Here is a 24,051-nt window from a genome sequence, read left to right on the forward strand (position 1 = left end):
AAAAGATTGTGTAACCTCAATATAAGCTTATTTGAATCAAAATCAGAATCCACAACATAATGGAAAAATGAAAATCTTTTGAAATCTCAAGTGGTATGATAAATTTAGAACTATGAATCCTAATATACCCACTGTGTTGCTCTGATAAAACCTTTAAAAATCGCCATGAGAGTCCATACAACTCCAAAACTCAGGCTTCTTGGTTGTTGTTCTCGACCAGTATCTTCTTGCAAGCTTCATAGCACATGAACGAGATTCCAGCAGCAGGAACCAGCTTCAAGCAACTAGGTCCAAGCCCAATGTACCAACCGAGAATACCTTCATGCTCAAGTATGCTCACCAGAGCGTCCAACATGTTCTTGTACACAACTCTCCCGCTAACCGCTCCCACCTGCATATGCTTCCGAGCCACCTCCAGAGGGAAAGTCGCGGTGCTAGATAGCGCACCAGCTAAAGAACCTATCAGAAGAGTCTCAATGTTTCCAATCTTCTCTTGCTTTGAAAAACTCCGGTACGCTTTTCTTAGAGAGTCGTATGCAAAATAGTTGGTGGCTGCATACGGAACAACTCCAATAAGACTAGGAGCAAGACCCCTGTAGAGTTCTGTGGGTCCTTCCTCGCGTATGATCTTCACAAATGCATCGAATATCCCCTTGTAAACACCTCTCTGCATTTAGTGAGCCGTAAGTAAAAAACTGTACCAGTCCAAACCCATTGCCTCAAAAAAAGAAGTTAACATGTTACAAAGACCTCAACTCCTTCAGCTAATGGCTTGGAACACTAAGTTATTAATGTTTTTAAGAACCGAGAGGAGCCAAACCTGAATGGTAAGACGAGTCTTGACTAATTCGAGAGGGTATGTCAAGAGAGTCTGGCTAACTCCAGCACAAGCACCAGCGAGCAATGAAGCTGGGATTGGGATCTTTGATTGCTCACCATGTTCTGGTGACAGTTTCTTGTTCACTGTCTCGAATACAAAAAGCTACACATACAAAAAAAAAAGAGTACCAAAAGGCTCATCATTTTTGGCATAAGACAGTGTCAACCAACACAACACAACACAAGACTTGTCACAGATACAAAGTCAACGAGAGATATTATTATTAAGTAAAGTCAGAAACTTTTTAGTCAATACTTGGTGGGATTCATTGTGTGTACCTCAACGGCACGAGCAGGTGCAACACGAATGACATTGACCAAATTACCCCTAAAGAGACCAGTCCAACCTTCATGCTTCATGATATCACCGAACACTTCCGCGGACGAGTTCCCGCCGCTTCCCACCATCAGATGCGTCCTGATCGTCTCCAACGGCGCAACCACGGTTCTCGACACGGCTCCAGCCACGGCTCCGCTTATCAGCCGACGCAAGGAAGGGTTACCGATCTTTATCTTCAACTTCATCCCACCACCATTCTTCTTCTTCTTCTCGCCGTTAACTAGTTCCTCCCACTCTTCCACTTTCCCATTGAGCTGTGCAGATAAGGAGGCGTTGGAAGGGATGGATCCCGAACCGAATGGATTAGTTTGATTGACGCTAGCGAATAGGGCACCAATTGTATGGTGGTGGTGGTTAACGCCGGTTAAGCTCCAGTCACATCCCAAATCGGAAACGGAGAAAAGACCGTTCCTTGAATCGTCGAACAGCTGGATTCCGGTTTTCACCATAGCTTCCCAAACACAATAAGAAGCTTCTGATGCGGTTTAAGTAAAAAGGAAAGATCTTTTTTCTTTCACGATACAGAGCTGACAGAGGCTGTCTGAAAGTGATGAGCTTTAACGGCCCCCAAAAAGGAAATAAAAGGAATGAAATTTCCGAATGGTGTGAAGAGGAGGAGAGAGAGAGAGTATGTTATGTCTCTCTCTCAGTCGTCGTCGTCTCTTTCGTTTGAGCTTAGGGTTTTAACCAGTCTGGTTTTTTCGCCCTATTTGGGGTTGGTAGGTGGGTGGAGTCAGTGGGTTTGGGTGGGACGTAGACGCCGATTAGGTTTTTTATTCTTTTCTTGCATTTTATTTTTATTTTTATTTTTATTTTTATTTTTAACTCATTATGATATTATAGTATACTTAGAAACTGGAATGCAACACCACGCAATATTTGCCGACATTGAAATGTAGAGGCGTAGAGAAAGTGTTATCGTTTTGTTTTTGGGAATATGAACAAGCATAAACCGAAACTCCATCAAGCTGAATTTGAAAGAAAATAAATTGTATGTATTTTAGAAACTATGACTTTTTTTTAAATACGAAAAGAAGAAAATTACAACACATGTTATAGAGAGACTAGTTAAGTAAATTTTCAATCAAGTTATATGCTCAATAATACTCTCTCAAAAGAAGAGCCCATAGACACATTTCAATCAACTTTCAGGAAAAGGATTGCGTGGAAACAATTAGATCCGCATTTACAGGTTGCTTATTTGATAGGCTTTTGTTTCTTATGCTTAAACCCAAAGCCTTTGTGTACTTCCTACGTATTGGTGGTGATACAATGGTTAGTTTACTTGTGCTCGATGGAGGGAAGTGTAATAAAAGAGCATGTGATTGTTGTCTGTAATGTACCTAACAACGAGACGCTTTATTAAACCAGCATCTGAATGCTTTTACTTTTGTTGATCAGTCATCATGTGAAGTAGTATTAAGTAGAATATTAGAGAAAATTTAGCTTAAACTAATTTATCCTTGATGCATTTTTGATCTCTCCAACATTATGTTCCTTTATCTCAAATTTTAGGTTGAGCTTTTTAATACGTTCTGTAACTTTTAACATGCCTTCCTGACACAAACGGGTCAATTTCATGTTCAACACCACCAAAGCTCACAATAAACAAAGAAACCAAACTTGAATTATAAAGTAAACTACTTAAACCAACTGTCACCAACACAGACTCATAAAGAAGCAGGAAAAGAAAATAACAAAGAGATCCATAGACCACAAAGGTTCGTGTGATAATACTGTAAGACATTGTACCATCCAATAGTAATTAAACCATAACTTAGGTAAATAACATAGCAACTAAAAAAACTCAAAGAACAGAGATGATTAAGCAAAAGTAGTGAGAACCCGAAAGATGCGCAAAAACCCTGCTGAAAAACTCCCCTCCAAAGCTACCAAAATCATCCTAACAAACCACCCTTCAGCTCTTATTCCTCTGAAACATTCCACACATCCATCAGATCCACAAACCAATGATCATCAGTCTTCAGCATCATCACGCTTACCACCACCTTCACTCTCCCTAACCTCCAAAAGCTTCCCAGCAGCTTCCTCATCACCACCTTGCTGAACCTTCTTCTGCGCCTCCTTAGCCTTCAACGCCTGCAACTTACAATGATTGTAATACGCCACCCCCAAAAACGCGAGCCCGTACCCAAACAGATTCAACGGCGTAACCGTATCCTTAATCACAGACCACGAAAACGCAATCAGCAACCAATCCTTCACCACACCAGCCACATTCATAGTCAACGCCGACGTTTTCCCAACCAACAGAAACACAGCAAGATTCAACGCAAAGGCACACACAGAGTTAGTCCCAAACACAACGAAATCGAAATGAAAGCTCGACGTCTCCCTAAGAACCGGCAACTCAACGAAGATCCAAGGGAAAAACAAAAACCCCAAACAACAAGGCGCCACGTAATACAAAGACGTAATCGGATTGAGATTGATTCCTTTAGAGGTTAGCAAGATCTGAATCAAAACAAGCCTCGTCGCCTCGAAGGCCACGGCTCCAAGCTGAAGCATCACTCCCCAGGTATCGAACTTGGCCTCTCCGTAGGCAGCGATCGCGACTCCGAACGAGATCGAGAGCATGTTCGTCATCGTCTCAGATCTGAACGACTCCTTCTTCAAGAGCACTCCGATCGAGTAAACGGCGACAGGCATGAGGGCTTTGAGCATCTGGATGAAGGAGACGGAGAGGTAGATGTAGGCGGAGTTCGATAGCCAGAGGGAGAGCGAGTACAAGGCCCCGATCGGGACGACGGATCTGAGGTAAGTCTCGCGGGACATTGACACCGGCTCGACGACCTTGAAGACCTTGATGAGGAGGACGGCGAGGGAGGAGCAGAAGGCCATGTGGATCATGGTGAGAGTGATGGGGAAAGGCCAGTTGTACATCTTCTTGTCGAGGATGTACTTGTTGTAGACGATGACGGTGAAGCTGAGGAAGATCCAGATCGCGACGTAGGTGTAGGAGAGGATGATCTTCTTGATGACTCCATCGCTTAGGGCGCCGCCTTTTCCCATGGTGGTGGTGGTGGCTTTTTCGACGGAGGAGGAGGTGCGTAGGATAGTGTCGAGGGTGCAGGATAAAAGGGGGGGAGTGGAGAGGAGACTTTTTGGTGTGGTGTTAATGTAGAGAGAGAGAGGGTTGGCATGACTGGGCTACGCTACGTGGCACTAATGGGCTTTGATCTGGGGCCCATTAAAAATTCTCCCTCGCTATTATTTTTGATTTTTTTAAATGTATAATAGTGTTTGTTATTCACTTTTACCAAATTTAATTAATTTTTAATTTATGTTTAGATTACATCCTTAAATATGTTTGCTTATTTAAAAATTATTTTATTAATTTCAATGTTTTATTTTAATTACATACTATAACATTTTATGTGGATGTGATGTGGGATATTTTTAGTATGACTAAAGTTACAGTTATTGATAGGCAATGTTCTTGTACCTGTAAAAATGTATTTAAATGATTCATACTAGTCAATATTTCCTTCAAATTTCCATTTTACGACACCTTAGTATACTGTTTATCAATAAGACTATTACTATGTTATTTTTCTGAATTTGATCGGGATCCATTGTCTACTTCAACATTTACCTTTATCAATATTTACATTAAATATTGTATTATTCACATTGATGTTTCTAGTCTTGCCTAACATTAACTACTGGTCTTCAGACTGTTAGGTTAGGTTGATTGACAAAACATAAGTTATTGATAAAAGAATTGGAGGGTGGCAACTTAATTTTTAAAAGTATGGCGTTGTTAAGAGCTGATGATGACAGTTGGTTCTAACCTAAAGTCTTTATTATTCTTTGTCTTTGAGCTGATAAGAGATACTCATGATAATTCATAAACTTAAGCCAATCCCATATACAATATAATTTTATTAAATTTATTATATGTAACCTGCTATTCAAATAACTAGCCTTCTCTTTTAAATACTAGGATGTAAAATGATTTAAATGATTAACCACTGAGAAGGCTAACTATATAATATTTTGTAGTAAAACGTTTCGAAGCAGTCTGCCTGTAGTAGAATCGAGTATTTTGAAGTAATCTACGAATGAGTAAAATATTTTTATTTATAAAAAAAAATCGTAAAATTTGAACAAATAGAAGTCTTAATTAGGCACTGGAATATTTGTAAGTAGCTGGAAATAATAATGTTTTCTTTTTGCCCTCTAGGTGTCACTGGATATGAACCAGACTTGGTACATAATTAAACAAAAGTTGCGAATGTAAATGCGACTGAGAAGATGCTCCAAAATCCAGTAGCGTGACTTCATTATCCTCCCCAACAATGTATTGCAAGACGTAGTAGGGCTTGGCCTTGGTATTGTCAGGGCTACGTATCCACCTTTCACGACATGTAACGATTTTCTTCTCATCATCCACCAAGAAACTTGTCCGGGTGCAATAGCCAAGACGAGGATCATCCAAAGCGAAGATCTTGCTCCACGACACAGCTTTGGAATCATCAATAGGACTGCTTATCCATATCTCTATCTTGTTTCCAAGTCTATCATGGGGTCGTAATAACACTGAAAGCTTCTCTTCTCTAACAACCGATAGAGACACAGTATGGAGTCTACAATACGGGCCAGGAAGGCACAGTCGTCCAAATCTCTCTGTTGTATAATCAAAGCTCAGTAAATGCATGCACACATCAAGCTCTTTTGAATCCGAAGCACACCAGTAGGTCTTTCCTTTCAAATACACGCTGTAATGAGGAACCTGTAATAAGCAGTCTGGAGTGACATCATGAGGAATCCTCCAGCATAAATCGGAGTTGATCTCACAGATTTCAAATATTAGCTTCTCGTAACAAGGCACGTGTCTCAATAATTTATAGCTATAATTATTTTCTTGGTAGCACCTTCCAAGAGTATAAGTTACCCAATACATGACACGATCGGTGGGATCGGTGATCCACTTGGTTTGACCAGTACACGGGTTCCAAACCACGATTCTATTGTAGCTTTCGCTGGTGCATAACAACAAGCCATCGCAGTGAAAGACATGAGATATCCTGAATTGAGCTGAACAAACCGGATCTATTAGTCCAAGCTCACCACGGAATGAGCAAAGCCTATATTCCTCCGTTAGCTTGAGAACCATATATTGCTTTGGGGCTTTATAAAAGTGATTTTTTTGCGAATCTCCTATCGGTGAATATACCGTTCCATAGTTTGCATGTTGATCGTAAACGTTTCAGACATGTGGCCGGAACACGACTTAGTATCTCCTCTACTAAATTATCTGGCAACATCGTCATCATTGTCTCTTAATTTTTTTTCTCTGTAAACATAGGTGATGACCATATATCCTTTATATATATATATATATGGTCATTGTCTTTTTTTTCACAAATAAAAAAGTAAATAAACAAAAACCTTTCCTTTTATTATTTTGTTAAGAATAATTTATTGGAAAAATAGATTTAAAAGAGGAATTGGATTGCATATACTGTACATAATAACTCCAAAAATTAATTCTGTGACTATACAATACTTTGAACATGCTATCTCTATAATATTATTTGAGAAGTCAGTTTCCTATGTGTCGTTTTCACGTTAACTCTCACGATGGTTGATTACACTGATACCTTTAATGAATTTAAAATATTACATTTAAATACTATTATTTATTTTTATATATAGTTTCCTTTTTAAAATTTTCCAAAAAACATATACATATAATAAAAAAAGAAATCTTTTACAAAGCTAAAAAAAACGAATTGAAAAATGAAAATAGTAATATTACATTTAAAAATATTTTTAAATGACATAAAATATACTTTTGAAGTAATAAAATACTTTATTTATATCTATGTTTTCTTAGATGAAAAATATAAATTTGTATATAATTAATTGAGATTGCTATTATTAGTAGATTCTATCCAAATAACTAATTGCTTTTAGTTAAAAAATATCCTTTGTATATGTTCCTAAATAATTTTTGGAAGAGGAGAAAACAACAGCAAAAGTTGAGGATATAAACCACAGTTTATATGGATGTTAACGAATGAAGCTTTCACATCTGCAAATTTACAATATGCAGAGAGTTTCTTCCCCGGCTTTGCAGATGTGAGTTTGATATGTTCCATCACGATGTTATGACACCCTTGATTTTCATCACAGTCTAGCTTTATTGCAATTTTACTTGCTGAAGTCCCTTCAATATATCTGAATGTTACGTCGCTTACTTTCACCGCATTCCCCTACAATATTCATAAAACATATATATGCGTTCAATAAAAAATATGAATTTGATGCAGATAAGTATTTGGAATATTTCCAAATATCTTATTATTTATTTTATTGATTATTTTAAATTTAGATAATTATATTTATTGCTTTAGGGTTTTATGGTTTTATTATATATATAGCCGTCTAGGCTTAAGTTTGTATGCAGTTTTTGATTAATTAATAAAAAGTTAAGAGATTTCTCTTTATTCCTTGTTTTCGGCTAGATCATAGGTGATCTCAACGAATTTAAAAAGACATTGATCTTAGGCATTCTTAGACTAAATAAGATCTTTGTGATTATCCTAGTTTTCCGGATATTCTTAGAATCAACGGATCTCTAGTCCTATCCTACAAAGCTTTCGCTACATCAGTTGGTATCAGAGCTGCGTTCCTTTGATTTTTCAATCGAAGACGATTCTGGATGTCATGATGAGTATTAGCATCTATCCTATCCTGGACGAAAGTCTTTTGTTGAAAGAGAAGAGAACCATGAGATCTATCGAGAGATCTATGGTGATCCAATCTATGATATATATGAAGACGATGTCCTTCATATTGACTTTGTTTTCAAAGAGGGTTTCATTGAAATTTCGCGTGCAAAGTTAGGGCAAAATCGTATTGGTGAAGATTTTGTGCAGAATCTTAATAATCTGTTGGGTGCAAATTTTGTGCGAAAACGGATTTGTGAAGATTCAAGTTACAAACAGATCAGTGCAAAAATCGTGCAAAACATGCTATTGAAGATTTGAGGAAGAGTTTTTCTTGGAAAACGTTTTGGATTCGAAGACTACGATCAAGATTCGATGACGAATCTTATCCAACCCGGAGAGAATGATGTAGATAGATATTTAGAATAAATATCTTAATTATTTAGTGTTTTATTTATTATTTGGAGAATTATCTTTAATGTTTTAGGGTTTTATGATTTCTTATATATAGCCGTCTAGGCTTAAGTTTGTATGAAGATTATTGATATTGATATTTTATAAAAGAGAGGTTTGAAACCTTTTATTTCCTTGTTACGGCTAGAACTCGAGAGTTCTCAACGAATCAAGAAGACTTTGATCCTAGGTATTCTCAGACTAAATAGGATTCATTGTGTTATCGTAGTTTTCCGGGTATTCTCAGAATCAACGGATCTCTAGTTCTATCCTATCGTAGCTTCCGCTACATCAGAATTGAACGTAAAATTCATACCTAAAGGAAAACTATTGTAAGATTTGCACACTTATGTTTTAGCAAAAAAATAAAAGATTTGCAGACTTATGTCGTGATCGTAAGATACCAAAGGTGAAGCATATTGTAATTTAGTCATATGGTTTTATTACCAATTGGTTAGTACAGTAACAATATTTCATCGAATTTGATTTATCATCCATTTAAGATGTCTAGTTTGCAGGACTAGATGTAAAAAAAAACTTAGCTTATATTATATAGGTTTATATGTGATTTGTATACAGAATTCTAGTAAAAATTAATATAGTTTGAATATTACCTTGACATGACCAGTGCCACCATTAGAGTAATGTTGATCGATGATTATGGGGTATTTAGTATTTGTTACCGTAATATTTTCAAATAATATATTCTTGGCTAACCCTTTTCCTCCCTAAAATATGCAAGGTTCAATATTATATATACTCTTCAGAAGAATATAATATTTTGGTTGCAAAAAACTTACATGCCAAGTCTTGATTCTTGCCCCATTTTGAGTTCCCCAAAAGCTGCAGCTTCTTACGATCACGTTCTCAACAGTGTCATCTATATCACCTTTCCCCAAACTTCCAATGCTGCATTTTATTTTGAATTTTTAAGACATGATAAACAAGTTAATGTTTAAAATAATTTTCATGAAACTTAAGTCAAATATGGATGAATTTGAATCTCTTTGTGCTGTTATATCTACAAACCTGATACCATGACCTGGACCACATGCCACACGAGTAATGTTGATGTCGGAAGAACCACCACGCCCGCCAGTAATTGCAATACAATCATCACCTAATATGTATGTAGGAAATATAACGACACATAAAGAAGGAGTTTATCATACATTTTCTCAAATCCAGTCCATGTAATGTAAACAAAACTCATTTTCAAATTCAAATAAAAAGAAGAATTAAAGAGTACCAGTTTGGATAGACGAGTCTAAGATACGAATATTGTGTGAAAGAGAAATACCAATGCCGTCAGTGTTTGGACTCTTCTCGGGTGCTAGCAAAGTAAGATTTGATAAAGTTGCATTGGTGCAACCATAGACTGAAATGTGATTCTTTGGACTATTGTATTGAGTTAGCCCATTATATATTATGTCGGTGCATTGCTTAAAGCTAAGTGTCTGCACATGCAACACACAACAGAATAATGTATATTACAATAAAATTTACTACATTGTTATATATAGAGAGTGAAAAGGAATATGGTGGAAAGGTGACTTACTCTGGGTCGTTTAGAGTGACGAACAGATCGCCACCAATTTTCTCCATGGGGGTCAAGGACACCTGAGCCGTTGATGAAGAGACTCTCCACGTTCTTGAACATTAACCAACTCTCAGTTCGTTTGTTTCCCCACTGTTTTGGTCTCTTCGGCGCTTCTATTTTCCCATCGATCTTACCCCAGAAAAATAAATTATACATGTATGTGAATATGTGAATCATGTAATACATGTGTATATGTGTGAATGGATAACAATTTTTGCATGTGGTATGTGGATCTTCATATAAGTCAGTTGGATTTATAACGTGTTCAGAGTACCTGAATATGAATGTAAGAAGATACGCATGGACCTTCAAACAGTTGTGGTTGTATAGTGTATTTTTCATTCTCATTTATCACTAGCGATGACCCGCCAGTTCCTTCACCTTCACCTTCGCATAACCCTTTCCATGCTTTTTGAAATACCTTTTTTTAAAATGATAAATTTAACATATTACGTTTGTTCTTTTGAAAAGAATCTAACTACAGATCAATAGTTATAAGAGATCAATTACTTGTGAATAGTCAACGTTTTTATGGTTAGTATCAGTTATGAAATCTTTGATCCTTAGAATCCTCCGGCCATCTCCGTATTCCAGATGACACGATACAAGTATAATCATTGAGAATAATGTTTTCAAACACTTCATAGTAAAAGAAAATATGGGACAATTGTATGTATATGTTTAAATAAAATGAGAAAATGATAAAAGGAAATCAATGGGAAAGAAAAGGTATTGTATCACCATTTGAATATTGTCTTGAAGATAAGATTATATAACAATGTTTTTAATGTCTTTTGCGTGGTGTAGGTTAATACAATATATTTTTTTTTTACTAAAGTTAACAAACATTTGGAAAATTTTGTAACTTGGAAATACAGTGTATTATGTTGATAATATATGTGTATATTTATATGTTAACTTGAGACTCGATAGTCTTATGAGATTTTTGATTACTTGTCAAAATGTCAAAATGTCAAGATACATGCCACGTTCACAGTATAATCTGATATCATTTAAGAGGCTAGCACAACAAAAGTTTTTTTTTTTTTTTTTGACTGCACACAACAAAAGATTATATACAAATTTTAAGATAACTAGATTACTATACACGAATAAGTTTACTCCGAACTTTATAACAAAAAAAACAAGAGTTAGCTCGGGATCTTAAAAGTTTGGAAAACTGATTGTATATAGAAATTAGAACATTATCTGAAAGCCTTAATTAATTTCTATATAACGATTTGTAGATTGTTATTAATTAATATAGTTTGCTTCAACAACTCTACTATTATTAACTATAGATTTTTAAATAATGAAGAGGATAAATATTAAGATAAAACTTCTCTTTACATATTAATCTTTGGTTTTTAGTTTATAAAGTCGTTTTAGATTAATTGAACCTATATTTCAAAGTTATGATTAAATAGTGATGAAAACACATAACTCAATAATAATTAGTGTTGTAACCGCCTTCCATTCTTCTAAACAGAAACACATCCTTTCAATTTTGTTTATAAACTATTAAATGAAGCCCAACATAGCAAACAAATGATCAATAACTCTTTGGGGTCAATAACAATGTGTCAGACCAACAATGGTAAAGTAATAGTAAGAAGTGAGTAATGGGTAATAGAATATGTAATCTCCATACAGACACTATGTTTCTCTAAGCTCATAAACTGCTCAAAACATTTACCTTCCTTTTAGCTCTGCAAATCTGGCAGCCAAATCCTCATAGTCAGGTAACTTGGGGTGAACGTGCTTAGCTTCACTACGTTCTGGCTGAAACGAGGCGGCACGAGCAAACGTCTTTGCGGGTTCAGATGGTCCGGCAAATTGTTCACTGGGGAGACTGAGTGACCGAGCGGGATGATGAATCTCTTCACCTTCTGCTTTTCTACGATGTGAACGTCTGCTTTTAGATTCTTCATAACTTGAAGGCTTTTTACTGTAATGCATAAGAAGTTTATCCATCATCTTTTCCTCACTGTCCTTCTCATCTTCATCTACTAAGACTTGGAGGCCTTTCCTTGAGTGTTCCCTTCTTCTGCTGCTTCTTGTATCATCATCACCATCATTCGATTGTATAATGTGCTTTCTTCTACTAGATCTCCGCTTCAGAGATTGATCATCTATGTCATTCACTTGATGCTGACCTGCTTCAGAAACCTTTTTATCAATGTCTGGACAGTTTCTTTCTTCACCATCAAACCGAGCCTTTGGATTAGCTGAAGCTTCAGGTTTTTCAATCTTTGCTTTACCACTCGGTTTAACATACGGAGGTGGGGGAAGGGACTTCATCATTCTCTCCGCTTCCCGCTCCTCAAACTTCCTTGCTGGATCATATCCATCTCCACCAACCTTGATGTTACCAGCAGATGAATCTTTTTCTGTGCCCTCTCGTACAGGAACTGTGTTTTCTCTCCTCTCGTGATCGCTGCGATGTCTACGGACTGAATCTATAGATGGTGTTCTTTTCGACCTTGGCTTTGGAGGCATTGAGAGGTTATCTTCCACTTTCTGAGGCGCATGCTCTTCACCATTCTCATGTTTGTAGCCTTTGAAGAAACTTTCTTGCTTGAAGCCAAGAACTAACTTGTCTTCTGTTTTGGTGCTGCTACGCTTGTGTTTCTCTGTCACCTCTGTTTTCTTCGGCGCAGCAACAGCTTCACCGTTTTGATGTCCAATCCCTTGAACGAGATTCTCACGCTTGATCTTCATCACTATAGTGTCACCTTCGTTAAAAATAGGTTGAGGTCTTCCTCTGGAAGACTTGTGATTCGGTTGCAAATGGAACTCGTTCCTTTCTGCCTTATCGTCCTTGCTTTCCGATCTGGAGGCGTGACGAACATCATCTGACTTATTTTTAGATGCTAGCCCACGCTGATGTTCTCTGAGACCATTCTGATAATTATCCGGTCGAAAGAAAGGATCTCTTCTCTCTGATGCAACATCCTTTTTCCTTTCTGATGGCAAGGCCACGCTTCCGTCTAAAGACTTATGCTTCTCGTGAGTGGTATCCTGTTCATGACCATGAGAAAAATCATAAATCAGTGACGTTCCAAATATTTCAGTTTATTGTCCCTATTCGTCATACCTTTACTGAACTACCATTTTGCCTCAAGATCCTCTTCTCAAAAGCTTTAGAATCCCAACGAATAGCATACTCCGATGCAACATCTTCCATCAACTTCACTTTCTTCTCCAAAGAAAATGGCTTTGATGTCATATTCTCAACAAGCTATAAAAAAAAACAGTACGTGCTTAACCATACATGCTGTATAAGATTTCAAGATGAGTTTTAACTGAGAAATAATACATTAGAAAAGAAAAACAATTACTTCTTGGTTGACAAACACACTAAGTGAATCTCCATACTTCTCGTGAAACATCTGCCTCAGTTCACGCAGCTCAGGCAATTCAGAAAATCCAGCGGCTGCAAACATTAAGGACGACACAGCTTCACGACAATCTTCAGGACATTCCCTGGAAAAGCAAGCGCAAATCAACTAATCAAAACATAATAATGTTTCCATAAAGAACAAAGTACTCAAACTATCTTTGAGAATGTTTAACTAAGCCACATCACTAAGCAAACAAGAACAATGTGAGTAGGAAAACGCCAAAAGACTTTCGTTATATATATTCAATTCAATATTTAAAAACAAAAGTCCAAACAACCTGATCATCATTCTTCAATATAAAACCTAACAAGTTGATATGCCAGAGAATCTACAATAAATTTCTCAACTACTCATAACTATGTTACAGCTAACTCAAGAATCATAAAATATTCTCAAAGCAAAAGGCATTGAACACTTACTCCATCTTCTGCATGGTGGAGAGTTGCTTATACACGAAATCACAAGTGCTCTCAACAAAATCAAGATTCCAGAGATGCCTTAGTTCATCAAGAAGCCCTCCCGCCTGCATATCTCAAACGTTTATCATCAAAAAACCAAATCTGAATCCCCTAAATCAATCCTTCTAACGAACGATAACGTTACCCTGGTATAAGCATTGACGTCACGGCTATTAGAGATAAGATCAGCAAAATCTCCCTTGAGAAACTTGATCGTGGCAGTCCTCTTCCTCCGAAGAACATCGATCCGATTCTTAGTCAGTTTTATCAGTGGCTTCCTGCCGAATCACAAATCACACAATCAAATCGCGATTCGCACATTAAAAAGAGTTAATCAGAGAGAGAGAGAAGAGAAACAAACCCCTTGGGAGCGAATCCGCGGCCTAAGATACCGTCAAACATCGTAAGATCGTTTCGCAACAACGACGGTTAAGATTCCGATTGTGATCCGCCGTAAAACGGAAGCTCGAGTGATAGAGAGAGAGAGAATGGCGTTTTTCTTCAGCTGTGGGTTTTTAAAATTGAAGGCAACCGCATCTCAAGCTGAGTGGAGAACATGAAGGTGGTGGTGATACGACTACGTTTTGACCTTTTGTTGTTGTTAACGTTATAAAGGGTATTTTGGGGAATTTAATTTAATTTTTCTTTTTAGGTGGTGAGTGAGGAATCAAATCGATACCTTCTGGCTTCTGCTAGCTAGCTGTTGTTGTTCTAGTGGAATTGGGTGGAATGATCTGGTGCAGATGGGTCCACTCCCACTGCATGGAGTCTGTATAACTGCACCAATTAAGGAATTTAATTCACCGACGGGTTTATTTAAGCTTTTTCTTTAACCGATTTTCTTTCTCTTGTCGAAATGTTTTTTTTTTGTCTAATTTTGTCGGAAATGTTTGTAAAATATTTTACATTTGTTTCGTTTATGTTCGATTCATTTTTATACATTGGATTTGATATTACGGTGTATGCATTAGTAAATGTTTTCAACTTGTTATAGGTATTAACAAACAAATTAATATGTTGACTAATATGTGGACATCAAAAAACATCATTGCTAATTGTCCAAATCCATCGTCTGCTATTTAATTCCTCATCGATTAATTTAAAAAGAGAATAACGCTTGTGTCCATGTTCTTGATTTGATTAAGGCCGTGGAAACCGGCTAAAGATGCGAAGGATTTCGCCTTTAAGCCTATTTGTTTAGGCAGAATCAAATTCCTTAATCCACTTAACTTACGTGCTTCTGCGTCCAATCAAATTACATTAAAATACTTCCCGACAAGAATAATTATCCTTTTTAGACAAGAATAATTAGATTAACCAAATTCCACAATTTTGCCTTAATTAATAATTCATGGATGTGATTAATAAATATTGAAACTTTGGGGTCAATTTGAAAGTAATAACAAATAGCGGGGCTGATAAGAACGTATACTCACTCCATGATATTTTCAGTCTCATAAATATCTTTCATCTCTCTCACACACACTCCACTAAAAAAACAAGAAGATTACTAAAAGATGATCCTGAGAAGCGCGTCGTCACTGGACCTTAACCTACGCGCCGCCCAAAAATCCCCAGCTCCTCGTTGCACAAACGGAGCTCGCGTTGCAACGACGGCTCGTCCAGTCTCTGCTTCTCTCCGAGGATGTAAGTCGATGCCCAGAGCTTCTTCAGACGGAAACCTCCACGAGATGAGAGCGGTTCAGAGCAGAACCAAAGCGTCAAGCATCTACTACGACGACGCGGCGTCTTCTAAGGTCTTGGAGAGATCAATGCTCCACCAGGGAGGTTCTAACGGTGGATTTGGCGGTAGAGGTGGAGACGGTGGTGCCGGAGGTGACGGCGGAGGGGGAGGTGGAGGTGGAAGCGTTGATGGTTACTACGAAGAGATGATTCAACGTTATCCTGGAGATGCTCTTCTTCTCGCTAACTACGCTCGTTTCCTCAAAGAGGTATACATATACAAACACCGTATGTATATATAGAGACAAGATAAAGACAAAAGCTAAACTATAGTGTAATGAGTCGTCTAATTAACACTTGGACTTGGTCTGTATTATTTCTCTATATTAAAATATTAATATTATTTCTCTCAGTATTTTGATTGGTTTTAAATCTGCTAATTTTGGTGTATTAATATTGTGCAGGTGAAGGGTGATGAGAGAAAAGCAGAGGAGTACTGTGAGAGAGCGATGTTATCTGAAGATGGGAGAGATGGTGAGATGCTGTCTATGTATGGGGACTTGATATGGAAGAATCACGGAGACGGTGCTCGTGCTCAGTCTTACTTTGATCAAGCTGTTCAATCTTCTCCTGATGACTGGTGAGTAGAAACATAACTATATTTGTTACAGTTCAGTATCTGCTTAGAACCCTGCTGATATATATGCAAGTAAAGTCTCTAACTTTGGATTTGGGTTTTTCTTAAAGTATATCCAAGATGCAAACTTCACAAGTTTTTTAATCCATTTTTGGTAGATTGCTGAGATATTGGGCCATTGAGTATTTGTTATGGGCAGCTTTATTGATTGTTTTAATAGGAATGATATTGTTGAAAGGGAATAGTAAGATAACATTTCACGTAAATGATTTTGTGGATCAAATTTGATTCGCTCTATATCCAACCTTTGAAGAAGTTGATTGGTCACATTATTGAAAATGACAGACATCTCATTCATATGACTTTTTTTCTTTCTCTGCGCATCTTCAATGTTTATGTGGTGTGCGGTAGTCAGTAGATAATGCGTTACTTCATCATGATCAATATAAATCTAATATAACTGATAAATGGTGTTTATGGCAGTCATGTTCTTGCCTCATATGCTCGGTTTCTATGGGATACTGAAGAAGAGGAAGAGGAGGAAGAAGAAGGGGAGGAAGAAAGTAAATATGAGAATGGTTTCTCTACATATAACCCATCTGTGTCAGTTATGTCCTGACCCTTGGTGCTGATTTTAAACCGGTGTAATATATAATAACAATTTGAAGTCCGGTTTATTCATAAAATATCTTTTGCACATTGAGGTAGATTGATTGATGCTTATGTGTTGGAAGAGACGAACCAAGTATCAAGACTCCAAAGATGCATTATTGTGACGAAGTGTGATATTTCAAAGAAGATAAAAGTGGTTTGTGTCCATAGGCTTAGAGCTAAAAAAGGTGTGAATTGGGATTGGTCATGGGCTCTGGATAGAATCAATTATTGGTTGTCAAAAATAAAATCAATTATTGATCAATGGTTGCTAGAGACGTCACGCTCAAGTCAAGTCGTTTGTGTGTTGTGTCGATGCATGCATGAAATGAACTTTTATCGTTGCAATTTGCAATAAGGAAATGAACCTTTTTGTGTTTATATGAACAAATATCAAGAAATTATATTTTCTTTATGCAAGAATGTTTATTAAAATTTTCTGTCTACACCTTCACGTATATTAGATTTTTGTCAAAATCTATACTCCATGTTTACTATGTTAAAGATGCTCCAACTATAACAAAAGAAATGGCACAATAATAAAGATAAAGAATACACTGAGCATACGAAAAAAAGAATACACTGAGCATACGAAGAAAATCTCCTGAATATTCACTTTTTAGAAACCAAAACATCAAAAAAGAAAAGATCTTGACATCAAAATACAACATAAAAGATTAAAAACATTACACCATCAAACATAGAAATATATAAAAAAGCAACAACCTTTAGAACCAAACACAATGATTCTTTTCACTCTTTTACCCATTTCTTCTCAAACAAGTTTTGGTCGAAGATATATATATAACTATTACATGCTTTCTTTTCCTCTTGTCTTCCTTAATTAACACAGAGCTCTTTATGCTCAACAGCAACCGCTTCAGGTACCTCAACAGACTCCACTCTGTCTTCATCCATCCTTGGAGACACAGTCTCATGCGAGTCCTTTTCTCCATCAGCATTGGGTGATGCAGTCACTTGTGCTTCCTCTTCTTTGGGATTTGAAGACTGGCTTTGAGTTTCTGCATCTTTTTCAAGTTTCTTTCTTTCAGGTTTCACCTTTGCTGAGGTTGTGGCGGCTGGTTTTCCATCAGGGAGAGTTGTTTTCTGAGATGGCAATCTTGGAAGTGACTTGCGCAACGGTTGCTTCTTGGGATCAACCGTTGCCGCAGTTCCCTTAGCAGCTGGGTGATCTCTTGAGGCTTTCTCATCTAGGCTCAGCCTACCGACGCGAGGGGTTTGAGTTTCTTCAGCATCAGTCTTCTTTCTCCCCAGTTTTGGAGATTTGGGTCTTGTTGGTGGTATCTACAATAACAATGAGAATTAGTACTTTATTAAAAAGTGAGATTATGGTTTTGAGAAGAGAGGAGAAGTAAATACCTTCTTTAACTCTGTTTTGGGCGGCTGAGAAAAGCTAGGCATGGGTGTGGCTTTGAAGTTCAAGCTCTTCCTCAGCTTCCTAAGCTCAGCTTCTTCTGTTTCCTGTGAGCGAGCCACGAGTTTTTTGTTTTAACCTTTAACAATAATAGGTCGATGAGAATACTATGACAAAGAAGACAAACCTTGGACTTGGCTTGCATGTTGTTAATCTCCTCTTCTTTCGCATGAGTCTTTTCCTCAAGCTTAACATAGAACTGCACCGTATGTTAAAGAAATATAATTACTTTTAAACAAGTTTGTGGACAACTATACTGAATCAAAAGTTCAGAACAGAAACCTCTCTTCTTTTCTCTGCCCGTTGGTCACATTTGAAACTGAATCCATAATTTGGAAGTGCGCCAACTTTACGAGGTTTGCCATCGTCTGCCTTGGGGCTACTGTGAAACCAGAAAGTTATAATCAACATAAATTGTTAAAACTGAGACTCAGATGAAGAATTGTCTCAGCTTGACACAAGAAAGAAGAGATGGTAAAGATAAAGGTGAAAGAAATACTTAGAAGACTGAGTATCATCTTCAGATGTCTCATGGGTTTGTTTCTTTTGAGGCTTTGGTTTCACCTTGTCCCTGTATCAAAGAGAGTAACAAATCTCCAAGTTTCAACGATTGCTAAGTGACTAAATGATACTGATGAGAAGACATATAACCAATGTCTGATATGGAAAGAAACTCTGATTTCAAAAAAAAATGAGGATTCAATACCCAGTGGTGCTTTCAGCTGGTGTAGAGTCTTGCTTCCCATGCTGATATGAAAAAAAGAAGACATCAGAAATAATCAACAGCTCGAAAGAAAAGAAAAAACAGATCACACAAGAATATGCAAATAAACTAGAAGATTACCTCTGTTACTTTAGCCGCTCTACCATTGGATGATGTGCTCTTAAGAGACTTTGTTGTGTGAGCATTAGGAGCAACAGAACCATTCGATGCTGCCACTTTAGCAACTGCACCTTTGTTCTTTTTGACATGTACCGATGGAACATTCTTACCACCTGGGAGTTTCTCATGCTTAAGCTTCCGTTGAGCCTTTTCGCCTTTAACATGCTTTGGATCTTCTCCATTTACACCTTGTGTGACCTAAAAGAGACAAAAACACAAACGTTAATCATATCTGTTTATCTAAAGGACAAGTAGACAAAACCACCCAGGAGTTACAAACCTCAGCTGCTGCCTCTTTGGGCGGCTGTTCAACTGCATCCAAATTGGAACTATCTCCAGAATTCTCATTCTGACTATCCGAAGTAGTATCCAAGGTCTCTCCAGAATCAACACCATTTCCTTCAACACCAACATCTTCCACTGCTACACCACCATTTGCAAGAGCAAAGTCCGTCCCATCAGCAGCCATGACACTTTCCAGATCCATAGTAAAACTACAAAACAACAAAGATGGAGTTCACACTGATATAAGTGAAGAGACAGAAAAGATTATGAACAGAAATATTAAGTAAATTTTACCTAAAAAGCATTCACTTGAATTAACACAAACTTGAAACCCAGGCATTGTAATGTAAATCAATCAAACATGTTTCAACAAAAATCAAATCAAAGTGCTTTTGTAAGGTTTATGAAGTGAAACAAGTGACCAAGACTCAAGCTACAACATTTTAGAAGTGTTGAACATCAAAAGCACTCTTCTTGTCCAATACCCAGAGGCTTCAGCTACTCTTAAGTAAATGGATTCGTACAAAACCAGGTCGATCAAATTAAAGACAAAACCTACTCACTTAGCTTACTCATCCATAACTAACTGATCTAAGTAAACAAATCAGAGAAACACAAATTTAATCTGGAATTAAAAAAAAAAAAAAAGCAAATCTAAATCTTGTGGTACTGAAGCTCACTAGTGATGGCAGTTTCAACTTTGGATCTACCGACACTCTAAACCAAGCAATGAGAAACGAACACAAGTAGATAACTTTCCTCAGAAGTTCCGCCAGTTTTTTCACAGCAACCAAACAAAGAAAAAAAAGACAAGGCCAAAAGAAACAAACAAACAAAACAAAAAAAACACGAAGACGCACATCTTTACTCACCAAACGCAGTTACCAGAGCAAATCAAGCATCCATTGAAGGTGAAATCGAAGGAGAAGACTAAGGAAGACGAGGTTTCATAGAGTTTTGAGATTTCGATTTGTTCTTTGAGTGCTTTTTTTTTTTCGGTTTTGGGTTTTGTGAGGGATGGATTCTCTCTGTCTACTCAAGTTTTTTTTTTGTTCTTGTCTTTTTTTTTTTCTCTATGTGAATAGAGATGTCAAAACTCCCATTTAATATTTTACTAGAGATTGACCCGCACGCCCGTGCGGGTGTTAATTTTTACGGTTTTATAAATTATTTGTTATTTTATCATTAGTGTTATATATTTAAGATGTGTCGTCGTATAACTAATTGTATTCAAAATATTTGGATTGAATCGGGTAATAAGATTATTTTTGGTACAAATATACACTCTTTTCAGATACATTGGTTAATTAAATATTTTTATATTTCTACACATCAAAATCAAAATCATTCAGACCCGAGAGGATCCAACTCAAGCATCATACATAAATTTATAATATCCAAATGGCGCCTAATTTAAAAATCCAAAAAAATTAATCCCGAAAGAAACAACTTGTACCTCAATGAGTATCCGAATGTCCATACTTAACTGATTTTGCAAATAGATTAAAAAGAAAACTCTTTCTATATATTTGGCAAAAATAAGAAAAATAGAAAGAATTTTTTATTTAATAAAATAGTTATATTAAGTGAAACATTAAGTGATAATAAATGTAATACTTTTTAATTATTTTGATTTAAATTATTATCTTGTTCATATAAACTATACCTTTGAATTATGTGTTTTGCTATGTAATTTTTCACCAATTGGAACTAAGACAAAAGAAAGTTTTAGTAAAACATATTAAACCAAACTATTAACCATATGCAAAACTCGGTTATCTTACATTTTTATTTTTTTTATAATTGCACAAAGTTAATATTGATTAACTAATAAATAAAAATCTACATTATTACTTTTACGGTAAATATAATTAATGATGTGATATATTGTTAAAGTAATATAATTAATGAAATTACTAAAATAAAACTATACTTATATTTTTATACATTAATATTTGTTTTTCATAATTAGTGTTTTATATTTTAGATATGTCGTAATATAACTAATTGTATTCAAAAGATCCGGATCGAATCAGATAATATGGTTATTTTTGGTACAAATATCCAAACCCGTTTCAAATACATTGGTTATTTAGATATTTTAGGGTCATATACATCAGAACCAAACTCATCCAGACTCAAAAAAATTCAACTCAAAACCTACACATAAATTTATAATATTCAAGGAGTGAGTAATTTTAAAACAAAATAAAACGATACCCGAAAGGAACGACTCGTACCTAAGTGGATATTTAGTGTTCATGCCTAACTGATTTTATAAACTAATATAAATGATATTTTTTATGTGTTTTGCTAAATTAAGTGAAACTGAAAGAGTTTTTTTTATTTAGTAAGCAATTATATTGAGTGGAAAATTAAGTGACAATGAATGTAATTCATTTTTATTATTTTGATTTAAGTTATGATTTTATTCACTAAACATGTTTTTGAATTATGTTTTTGGCTACGTAATTTTCCACTGATTGAAAAAAAATGTTATAGTAAAACAAATTAAAACAAACGCTTAACCTTATGCAAAACTCAGTTATTTTACTTTTTTGATTTTATAATTGACACAAAACTAATATTGATTAACTACTAAATAAAATCCACACTATTATTATTATGGTAATATAATTAATGATGTAAAATATTGTTAAGACAATATAATTAATATGAGTGAAATATGGAAATACAATTAATGTAGTACTGCTATCTTCGTTTCCAAACAATTTTCAGTTATAGTACTATTCATGTTTCCAAACATTACTAAAGTGTACTTCAGTTTTAATAATATAGATTACAACGACTAATCTAATTGCCACGTCATCGGTGAAATTACGGTTAATCGGCGGTTTATTTATATTTTAATCGTGGGATTGATGGGGAGAGTGGAGGTTTTATGGAACTAATAGTATTTTCCTAATTTCCACTGTTAAAACTAAAAGATAATTTTAATATTTTTCTTTTTATATACTACAAGTCTATAACTATAAGACATATGCAACTTGGGGAGAAAAAAAACAAACCATACGCGACTGAAACACTCTTTTTTTTATTTGAAGCAATTTGAGTTAAATTTTGGTCTGTCTAAAACTATATATCAAGATAGTGGAAAATCAGTAAAAGATATAAATATATATACTAGCTAATATTTTTTTTTAATGAATCTTTAATTTTGAATGGAATGGGTACAGTGCTAGCTAATATTTATAGCTTTCAAAGAAAAGGTCTGGAATCAGGTGAATAATAGATGGTAAAATCACAAGATCCTCAGGATGTTAAACTATTTAGCTTAGTCTTTGAGTCTTTTCACACATATTTTCATAATATTACAGTTTTGGGTAAAATCCACTAATTGAATTTAGATGGGATATTTTAAGAACATATGAGAAGCTTAGGATTTAAGAACTAAAAGGCAGAAGTGGTTGGCCAAAAATAGAAGAAAACATATGTGGGAAACAAGTCCAAATTAAACATATGCTAATAGAAAAAGAAACCCGGATTTTAAGGGGGTTTTGGATATGGTTAGGTTACTTTTTACATATTGGTTTACATACAAATGAGAAAGAGGTACGTGACCTTCTCCAACATCCATTGGTATTAACAAATAAAAAAAGAACTTCACATTTTCTTAATCAAACAGTATAAACTTTTCGTTAATTATTATACATATTTCAATCTATTTGGGTCGCTTTAATAAGGTGAACCATGCTATTCCCCACACTATTATAACATACTTTACTCTTAAATGGGAACTTTACTCATCCTGTTAATCATCAGAAATATTAAAGCCAGCTCATGGAATCTGCACTATCTGTTATTTAAATGTATACGTTTTAAATATACTTTTCAAAAGTAACAATCAAACTAAAATAAACTTGAAGACGACTTAAGACACATGACCTAACCAGCTCGATATACAACTTGACGACTGTAGAAATGTAAATACAAATTGATTGTCTTGTAGACCACCAGTATGATGATACAATTAGATAGATAGTTGCCGCTTTTTTTTTACCAATCAACAATATTCATATTTGGATTGTATAGATAAAGAGAAGTTAATAAATTACAACATTTCCCATTTTATGCAAAATAGTAAAGACCACAAGTGTTCATAACTAAATACATGCACCCACATGTACATTTCTACACACTACCAAAAGCTTGTGGTAGGCCTAGATAATTAATTCAAATTAAAATTTGTTTTTCTTAAGAAACCAAATGAAATGTGACATTACTTATTTCTTAGACTGAATATGAACTAATAGTTTATTAATACTTACAATATTCCAATTGTTTTCTACCTAAACTATTTACACAAAACTATATATATAGCTTCTACCCATTTGATGAAACTAAATATTCGCTAATAAATAGCTTAGGTAGAAGACAAATGAAATATTGTAAGTAGTAAAAGCAATACTTATTGTAAGATAGTTTATGATGGCTTTAGTGTCTCTTCTAAAATGTGCTGAATAAAACTATCATGTGCTACAGGAAAAATAAAATTTAAACATTATAACATTTTCCATCTGACCCCAAAACATACTAGTTTGACCCACTCGTGCGCATCATCAAACCGCGAAGCTTCTATCAGCTGAATAGTTTCTAGTTTTGACAACGAGCCTATATTGCAAGT

The 24,051-nt window shown here is 35.6% G+C and overlaps 6 protein-coding genes and 1 pseudogene across 11 annotated transcripts; 1 reads left to right on the plus strand and 6 right to left on the minus strand.

Annotated features, from left to right (window-relative positions):
• Positions 1–11: 11 nt before the first annotated feature.
• LOC111203895 (adenine nucleotide transporter BT1, chloroplastic/mitochondrial-like) lies at positions 12–1,981 on the minus strand. The gene is made up of 3 exons (XM_022698032.2): positions 1,159–1,981; positions 821–982; positions 12–667 (listed from the first exon to the last, which is right to left on the minus strand). The coding sequence occupies exons 1-3, from the start codon at positions 1,666–1,668 to the stop codon at positions 191–193; spliced, it is 1,149 nt and encodes a 382-aa protein (XP_022553753.1). The 5' UTR covers positions 1,669–1,981; the 3' UTR covers positions 12–190.
• An 843-nt stretch (positions 1,982–2,824) lies between these two features.
• Positions 2,825–4,378, minus strand: LOC106368895 (probable sugar phosphate/phosphate translocator At4g32390). The gene has a single exon (XM_013808998.3). The coding sequence runs from the start codon at positions 4,250–4,252 to the stop codon at positions 3,197–3,199; it is 1,056 nt and encodes a 351-aa protein (XP_013664452.1). The 5' UTR covers positions 4,253–4,378; the 3' UTR covers positions 2,825–3,196.
• A 186-nt stretch (positions 4,379–4,564) lies between these two features.
• On the minus strand, positions 4,565–6,843 carry LOC111199939 (annotated as a pseudogene).
• Positions 6,844–7,040: 197 nt separating this feature from the next.
• On the minus strand, positions 7,041–11,275 carry LOC106371307 (probable polygalacturonase At3g15720). Of its 2 annotated transcripts, XM_022690592.2 has the most exons (8): positions 10,481–11,275; positions 10,245–10,391; positions 9,929–10,099; positions 9,620–9,827; positions 9,400–9,490; positions 9,171–9,279; positions 8,985–9,098; positions 7,043–7,461 (listed from the first exon to the last, which is right to left on the minus strand). In XM_022690592.2, exons 1-8 carry the CDS (start codon positions 10,613–10,615, stop codon positions 7,189–7,191), a joined length of 1,248 nt encoding a protein of 415 aa, XP_022546313.2. In that variant the 5' UTR covers positions 10,616–11,275; the 3' UTR covers positions 7,043–7,188. The 2 variants fall into 2 exon arrangements, with proteins under 2 accessions (XP_048636263.1, XP_022546313.2); XM_048780306.1 differs by lacking the exon at positions 8,985–9,098 and having other exon boundaries at positions 7,041–7,461.
• A 233-nt stretch (positions 11,276–11,508) lies between these two features.
• LOC106368979 lies at positions 11,509–14,437 on the minus strand. The gene is made up of 6 exons (XM_013809102.3): positions 14,194–14,437; positions 13,978–14,110; positions 13,794–13,897; positions 13,312–13,456; positions 13,068–13,211; positions 11,509–12,991 (listed from the first exon to the last, which is right to left on the minus strand). Exons 1-6 carry the CDS (start codon positions 14,232–14,234, stop codon positions 11,663–11,665), a joined length of 1,896 nt encoding a protein of 631 aa, XP_013664556.2. The 5' UTR covers positions 14,235–14,437; the 3' UTR covers positions 11,509–11,662.
• Positions 14,438–15,202: 765 nt separating this feature from the next.
• Positions 15,203–16,851, plus strand: LOC106369070. The gene is made up of 3 exons (XM_013809204.3): positions 15,203–15,784; positions 15,980–16,155; positions 16,636–16,851. Exons 1-3 carry the CDS (start codon positions 15,350–15,352, stop codon positions 16,769–16,771), a joined length of 747 nt encoding a protein of 248 aa, XP_013664658.3. The 5' UTR covers positions 15,203–15,349; the 3' UTR covers positions 16,772–16,851.
• A 541-nt stretch (positions 16,852–17,392) lies between these two features.
• Positions 17,393–20,491, minus strand: LOC106369167 (protein WVD2-like 5). 5 transcript variants are annotated; one of them, XM_022698118.2, is made up of 9 exons: positions 20,279–20,491; positions 19,402–19,614; positions 19,083–19,319; positions 18,945–18,985; positions 18,738–18,809; positions 18,521–18,620; positions 18,366–18,437; positions 18,184–18,285; positions 17,393–18,108 (listed from the first exon to the last, which is right to left on the minus strand). In XM_022698118.2, the coding sequence occupies exons 2-9, from the start codon at positions 19,606–19,608 to the stop codon at positions 17,644–17,646; spliced, it is 1,296 nt and encodes a 431-aa protein (XP_022553839.2). In that variant the 5' UTR covers positions 19,609–19,614; positions 20,279–20,491; the 3' UTR covers positions 17,393–17,643. The 5 variants fall into 5 exon arrangements, with proteins under 5 accessions (XP_022553839.2, XP_013664832.2, XP_048636254.1 ...); XM_013809378.3 differs by having other exon boundaries at positions 20,292–20,487; XM_048780297.1 differs by having other exon boundaries at positions 19,402–19,615; positions 20,268–20,477.
• Positions 20,492–24,051: the final 3,560 nt, after the last annotated feature.

The sequence above is a fragment of the Brassica napus genome, chromosome A1 (assembly GCF_020379485.1).
Source record: "Brassica napus cultivar Da-Ae chromosome A1, Da-Ae, whole genome shotgun sequence".
Lineage (NCBI taxonomy): Eukaryota > Viridiplantae > Streptophyta > Magnoliopsida > Brassicales > Brassicaceae > Brassica > Brassica napus.